The 7,603-nt window shown below is 48.4% G+C and overlaps 1 protein-coding gene across 1 annotated transcript; it reads right to left on the bottom strand.

Moving 5' to 3' along the window:
- Positions 1-2,681: 2,681 nt before the first annotated feature.
- LOC34617715 (cystathionine beta-lyase) lies at positions 2,682-4,386 on the bottom strand. The gene is made up of 3 exons (XM_022731074.1): positions 4,120-4,386; positions 3,141-3,933; positions 2,682-2,908 (listed from the first exon to the last, which is right to left on the bottom strand). The coding sequence occupies exons 1-3, from the start codon at positions 4,384-4,386 to the stop codon at positions 2,682-2,684; spliced, it is 1,287 nt and encodes a 428-aa protein (XP_022590746.1).
- Between the last annotated feature and the right edge of the window lie 3,217 nt (positions 4,387-7,603).

Below are 7,603 nucleotides of genomic sequence, written 5' to 3' on the forward strand. Positions count from 1 at the left end.
TTTTGCGGTTCGCGCTACGACCGCCATGTTCTGATTGGTACAGTTCCGACTCTTCACCAAAGGAAATGATCCTTTGTTTGCGTCCAATGACGAGATTGCCCCATATGTGACTGAAACTTATGAAGGAAAGCTGGTGTGACGAAGCAATTATTTTGTTATTGAGGAAGCATATGTTATCTTGCGTAGTCACATAACACTGATTTAGCCAGCAAAGCCTTTAGAGTACCCCTTTAGGGCTTTTAAACTTGAGGTCACGTGTACCACGACTCGGGTTTTCTATGGGATTTTAAATATATGTTTTCCTTTACCCACGGGTCAGCGCCGTTGAACCGGTTCTATCAAACTAGGTTTGGAACGTGAAATCGATTTCCCCGTTGTCTGGAGTAGAAGGAACATGTCAGCATTGACATACATGACAGTTTATGTCCCACCTGTGCAGATGCGCTATTGGCAGCCACGTTGAAGTAGTATTTTTAGAGTGGATTGGGTCGACACCCACAAAAAAAGGAGCTATAAAAAGACCTGTGCTTATCAGAAGAAAGATGGCAGGCGTCAGCCGCTCTGCTACTGAAGAACGGGCTCAAGAAGTAGCCACACAGCTTTTCCCACGAAGTGCGATAGGTCAGCGAAGCAACTCTACTGAGTTGGCAAAGACCCCTCCCAGTGACCAAAACCGTCAGAAGGAGAGTAACTTAAGACATAGATGCGTGCAGCCCTATCGAGTCAATGGAAAATCCATCGGTTTTCCGGGAACGCTCTGTGAGCCCAGATCTCCTCCGTCCACACCTCAGCTCGAAGGTGGGCAGGCAACCTGCCCTGTGGAACACAAAGCCCTCTAGAACTAAGGGCTACTATTGCATGCCTACGCACCTATAATTGGCTGAAAGCTAGCGTTGCAGCAAAATACAACAAACAGCCCCAATTTTTTGTGGGTGCAGTTCAATCACGCACGCCGACTACTTCCACTTATGGGGCTCGCACGGATACATACAATCCCACAGCTCACTTTAATGTACAGTTAATTCAAAAGACAAGCCTTCAGGATTCTACCACTAAAACACGAGCAAGCGACTGAAATAGCTCTTAGGTCGTAATGTAACCCGATGCACTGGGCACTTCCTCGATGCCCCACAAGTGACCCCCCGCTTCGCCCTGGAAGAGGGCAATTGTTCCCCATACAAAAAGAGCCTGCCCCAATTCTGTTCCGTAGCTTCATATTATAGGAGTATAAGTGAGGCTATAGGTTTCGAGAGCAGCGCACTAAGAACTGCTGCCGACAGTGCGGCCCCGGTTACTCAAAGAGGGGACAAGGTGAGTTCCCAGAACACAAGAAGCCTTACCTCATTCTCCTACATAACACTTTAAATTAGACCCCATAAAAAGGACGCCGTCAAATTCACCCATTGTGCACTTCAAGTTGATGGCCTTCCCCATTTGATTTCCCCAATTGAAAAGGCAGCGCTCTTTGTGCAGTTTTTCAACTAGGCGAGATGTACCAAGGTTACTAGTATGTTGATGAATAGCAGAGGCAGCCTGGAACGTGCTGAAATATGCTGATTTCCATGGCACGGTAAACGGTCTTTTGACCTGACTATCACCGAAGATAGCTCTGGCGGTGAAGTGCCCCAGAACCATTGTAGCGCTATAATACACCTGGGCGCGTTCTACTAAGCCACAGAATTAAATCTTTGGGTTTGCTTCTCGGATATATCGTTTGTTCCAGAATGCAGCTGACGCTATACTACATAGTAGGTCGAACGTCGCGCTCCTGTGTGCTACAGGTTATGTGCGGCTATGCGCGAAGGTATGCTTGGAGTGACTGAAGGATGGCACATCACCGTACAATATTTCACTCTATCTCCTCATACCGGAACCCTGGAGAGTAAGGGTAGGTAGAAGGAGCTTCTGAGCGGGTGTTCAATGATCTAACAACTCAAAAGTCTTCTAGTGGTTTGGATGTCACAAGTGTCTCCCTGCGGCGGACCTACATGGGACATTACAGTCTCCACCAACAGAATCGACGGCAGCAGGCTAAGTTCCTTACCCCTTCATACCTCGGCCAATGAATCAAAGACGTAAGGCTGCACATTAGCGCTTTCAAAGCGCAAATTGAAGTCGCAAAAACATTTGCATCTGACTAAAATTCGGAACTCCGTCAATTAAGGTGCTGCATAGCTGAATTATAAGGTTTGGAGCCACACGGAGCGAGAAAATTTACGGCACACATCCCTGCAAACGTAATGTACAGTGATGTACGACTGATGAAGGCATGACTCCGCTGTTCCGTGTAGCAAGAGTTTCAATCTACAGGTGGTTTACGCCTGTGAGCAGCACAACTACGAACGGTCTTACACCGCCAAGGAGGGATGATAGATTGTTGGAAGCAGGCTGTGAATCATACCATGCGTGATCAGCAGGTGAACTTCCCATGCGACCTCAGCTTGCATCAAGGCTACTCGTTGCCTCGCATCTTGACTCTCGCCCACAGTCAAAGCACAAAATAACATTTTCTCAGAGGGATACAGGGCGTACATTTGGTTAACATCCCTGCCAAGATGGGTCAAGCGCCTACATTAGTTGAAACAACTCATGAAGTATTGCTGCGTAGGAACGAGTGTGCTGAAAGCCCATGTGATGCGGAGGTGATCTCTAAGAGCCGTTCCGGCGCTATTACCAAAAATCTACTCGAGCTCATTTAGAGCCTTTTCGAGAGCTGCAATAAGGTCTTTTGCGCTCTCAAACCCAATAGAAAGACGGATGTAGCCATCCGTGACTCCAATGGCCAGCCGCTGCTCCTTTGTCAGCTGGGCATGCGTGAAAACTGCGGGGCAAGTAATAAGCGACTGAGCAGAGCCGAGGTTTTCACATAGGGAAAAAGGAAAGCCGATTGAATTCATCAACTTTATACCTGCACAGAGCACGAGCATTCATGAGCAAGCGCACACAACGATGCCCCCAAGAAATACGTTTCTCATTCCTGTGATACAGACCACAATATTAACCTCCCAGGCGCACTGCGCGACAGGAATCTGACTCGAATTTTTATCGCAAATGTTCGAGGCAGCCTCCAAGAATTGAGAAGGCAGGATAGTTATATAATTAATAGCGAAGTGAGAATCACAAGGGGACAGCTAATTTACCATTTTCAATTCCACCCTTTACGTCAAAACCAAGGACGCCACCATTATTGTCTTCACGGTGATATTTGATGGCCAGACTCCGCTGTGGGTGGCTGTCGAGCCCGGGGTACAAGACGCGCTCTACCTTCGGGTGCTGCTGGAGAAATTCTGCAACGGCTTTCGCTGTTTCGCTTTGACGCTTGAAGCGCAGGGGCAGAGTCATGCTTGAATTCAGAGTGTAAAATGCAGTTTGTGGATCCATAATGCTCCCACATATATTTCTCGTATAGGCTATTCTGGTGTTGTGATCAGCAAACCGGCTGATAGCACAGCCCCCTGTGGTGATGTTATGACCATCAAAGTATTTGGTGGCGGAATGCACCACAATGTCTGCACCATACTCGAATGGGCGCAACATTATGGGCGTTGCGAAGGTTGAATCGACGACGAATAGGATGGAGCGCTGGCTCTCCCTCTTCCCACCAACAAGGGACCTAAGCAGTTCTTCTGCTGATCCTGCTTCCCTTGATTCCATTTTGCCTGAAAAAAGCCTCTCAACCTCTGCTTTGGCAATGATGGTGTCAATAGCTTCCAAATCTGTTAAATGAAGGGTCGGATTTGCCGGAGTTTCGCAGAATACCACTTTTGTATTCTTTTTAAGTGCCTTCGCTACCTTGTTGGGGTCCCTGAAATCGACGAAATCGAAAACCACTCCAAATCGGCGCAGGTACTCGTTTGCAGCGCGATAAGTGCCGCCATATAGACAAATTGGCATAACGCAATGGTCTCCTGCACTGAGAAATGTTGTGAGTACCTAAAACAGTAACACAAGTAAGACAAATAAACCTACGCTTTAAGATGAGCGCCCAAACCGCATGTACCTGCTTCCCGCGCCAGGCAGCTGGCAGCCGTCAGCTGGCTGTCTCTACAAGGATTACTGTGGCATACCACTGAGACATCTATGAGAGCAAAGGATCACAGTAGTGGCCACAACGCATACCGCAAGGGATGCCGCCATTCCCGTGCTGAAACAGGATGCGTCAGCTCCACCTTCGACAGCGCATAGCCTCTTTTCCAGAGCACGAACTGTTGGATTCCCCGATCTCGAGTAGGAGTATCCCTTGTTCAGGTACTTTTGAACGCTCTCTTGCACATACGTGGTGGACTGGTATATCGGAACGGCGATTGCGCCTGTCACAGGATCGGGGTCCACCCCTGAATGCGCATATAGCGTCCCAGGATCCTCAAAGGAAGAAGGCGGCTCCATATTGGCCTTTTACGGATGAAAGTAATCAGGGGGCCACGTGGGGGAATTGGTACAGGCCTTTCCCTTAACCGCTGAACAGAAGTTCAAAGATTCGCGACGAATAATTCGATGGCTTTATTAACAAAAGCCAATATGCACCCAATTTTATTTTGCTTTGAGCTGAGTGTGCAAGATACGAATATAATGCGCACGCCTCAACTACCAGACAGCACTAGGCCCGGCTCCGAGAGAACCTACGATTGCCGTTACTGTTGGCAACAGTGGCTGTGTTCAGCTGGCGGCCCTATTGCAGCTGCATTGTGTTGACTTGGTTCTTCCTCGTCAATCTCAAATTCAAAGCTGTGGGATCAGTAGCAATGCAAACAATTCCATAAAACTGGCAAATTTTAGGCCCGGAATGCACATAATACTTGCCTCTGTTTGGCGTGCACGTGGAAAGACAATTGCTTCATTGGTGGTGTCTCGTCTCGGCAACCCTCCATATTTACCGAAGTATCAGTCATAAATATATTTTTCCAGCGTATGCCTGCGTGTTGAAGCATGTAAAGGATAAATACATTGCAGTTTTCCCTCGTGAATTGAATCCAGAGGGGATACCGGAGCTAGCACATTCATGTCATGTGGCTCCTTCCTTTTAGTGTCTTGTATCTCTGTGGAATTTTTACCGTTTTTCGCATGCTAGAATCCAATACAGACGGCCAGCTATGTCTACTCACAGTCAGGGCACCCCTTCGTCGGAAGCGAGGTGTTTCTTGTGCTCTCCCGATGTCTCGACTCCCTTCCCGCTGCCTCCATTCTAGCCGTGACACTCTTAAAGATGATGAATAGCGACACCACGGTCATGACGTTTCAAAATGAGTTTTGCCTAGGAGAATACGTATGCACCACCTTACTGAGTGATGCCAGTGAGGAGCTGGTGATGCGGATCTGACATACTACGGCCGCGCAACGACTACGCCAGTTGCAACGACCAGGCTGCAATTAAATACTTTGTGCTTCATTAGTTAGGTCGAAGTCAGATGCAGTAAACAATTGAATGCTTGGTCCTTCTACTCTCATATCTTGTTTATTCTAGAAAATTAATTGCTCGATGCTAGGACACGCAATGTTTTATCGGCGTGCGCTGGAAGCTATGTGTAACAAGCTGTGATAGTTCGGGAGGGGCTTTAAGGGTGCATCTACGCTTACCCTGGCTGTTGCTCTCCCCTGATGTAAGACCTGTGAGATGCGTGAGCAGGGATACGGGGAAGTTGATTTGCGATACACTTTGGGCTCGAAAGTCAACACAAATTTACAAGAAAGCCCGTTATGTCTCTGCACGGATATCTAAGATCAGGTGCTACATCCCATGACGTCTGAAACACCATAGTCTAAAAGTAACGGAAAAATTAAGAGTACTTTTCACAAGTGTCGCAGGTCATTACACTCAGATTTTGTTCCTGCCGGAACGTACTAAATCTCAAATGGCTCCGCTCAAGATACAGGTTGCCAAAGGTTATATGTGAGACTCCTTTCCTACGGCAATCGAAGTCCGCTTTTGTTTCAGTGAAGATAATCAGATACTTGAAAGCAGTAGCTACGCCACTCACTACTTGTACGCAGTCAACTTGCAAAATCGTACCTTGCTCTGCTCTTCCAGGCACAGCACTGCGGAGGACTTCCGCGCATCCTATGAACGTGCAAATGGCAATAGCTGCTTGATTTCGAAGAACAGTGATTACGGCAACTGGCGTTATCACCCTCTGGAAAGACTATGGCTCGATAAGACCCGTTGGGCGCAAGTGTGTAGGATACTACCTCCTCTCATTGTTGCATGCAACGAATAACAGCAACGAGACTACAAATACAGGCCATAGTCTGCTCGCTTGACCACTGCCCCTTACCCGACTCCATATCGGATTGCACGATTGCCAGCAGCAGCCACGCAAAAGCGGAAGCCCTGAAGCACATTCTCCGGTCTGTGCGCTGAGCAGTTGCAAGGTATGTGTCATGCGCAATTGGCGTGTGCACACAACTTGTAATGCAAAAGAACGACTCCTTTTCATGTTCAGGGACAGAACAGAATCAATTTCCAAGCGCATTTGCTGTTTCTTACTGCTGCCTAAGTGAAACTCCCCGTGGTGAAGCGTATATAATACCTTCTGTGCGTCGCCCTATCGTCTACGCAGAGCACCGACAAAGGCACTTGATTCGGGAAAGCTTTATCGAATTATATTTCCAGAAATGCCACTCATGGTGTATTATACATAGCCCCTACACGTTCAAAGGCACCGAATGCTTGAACTCCTAAAAAGGCAGTAAGTCCTCTGTACGACTGGCTGCCCACTGTCTGCTTCCTCTGTCTCCCTCCAGCATGCCACCCCATCATCAGTGGCCCAGACAGGCAGAATAGCGAGCGCTAGCACAACCAGTTCACGAACATGAAGGCAAGAGGGCGTTAAATAAATAAGCCAGCCCCTCTGCCTGCCTGGCGCCATCCCTCCTTGTGTCTTTCGAAGGGAGCAGATGCACGGACTCTGCCTCGCAACCGGGAGAAAGGCATGTAAGAAACCCGGAGACACCGAAGAAGCCATGGGGAGACGCGGTTATGTCTATTTCGCTGTGTGAGACGATGGATAAATATGCCAAACAAAGAGATCAGACAGGCCCCCTTCCCGAGCACAATCACCGACAACAAACAGCCTCCCAAAGTAAGGCAAATCAGCACCGGATTAGCACCCGATTGCTGATATCTGGAGAGAAGCCCGACGGCGGTCTGGCACGCACTGTGGAGCTACGCATAAAAATCAAGTACGCCACACCTACACGGCCAGTCTGCAGTGCAGACAAGTGCTGATACTGAAACATATATATGTGTATCTGTATGTACGCACACATATATATATGTATATGTATGCCCACATATATATGCATGGAGTGAGTGAGAGGCGCTGCACATGTGCACAGCGGGCACAGGCAACATGTTGTGTGTGCTGGCAGTTGTACAGCGCCTGAAGCGGCCTTGGCAGGGATCGAAGCCGCACAACAAAGGGCCTCCAGCAGAGGAATGTCAGCTTCGAGTATGTGATGCTTGTATTTTTTTCGGCATTGCTGCTTGCCGATGCTCTGGCTAGCCCACAGCATCCCTGCACAACTGCATGCCGCTTAAGGAGGCCAATGCTGCTCCAGAGATTTCGCTACCGTTCTTTTCAACAAGACAAAGCAAGCCCCCGCAGAT

This window comes from Cyclospora cayetanensis, unplaced genomic scaffold, assembly GCF_002999335.1.
Source record: "Cyclospora cayetanensis isolate NF1_C8 unplaced genomic scaffold, CcayRef3 CcayRef3_contig_77, whole genome shotgun sequence".
Classification (NCBI taxonomy): domain Eukaryota; phylum Apicomplexa; class Conoidasida; order Eucoccidiorida; family Eimeriidae; genus Cyclospora; species Cyclospora cayetanensis.

Bases quoted from the DNA above. Each gene is read 5' to 3' on its own strand.
- LOC34617715 (XM_022731074.1), bottom strand. From the start codon at position 4,386: ATGGAGCCGCCTTCTTCCTTTGAGGATCCTGGGACGCTATATGCGCAT. The intron at 3,934-4,119 runs GTATGCGTTGTG...TTACTGTTTTAG, and splicing joins GAATGGCGGCATCCCTTGCG to GTACTCACAACATTTCTCAG. The intron at 2,909-3,140 runs GTAAATTAGCTG...TGCTCTGTGCAG, and splicing joins AAAGGGTGGAATTGAAAATG to GTATAAAGTTGATGAATTCA.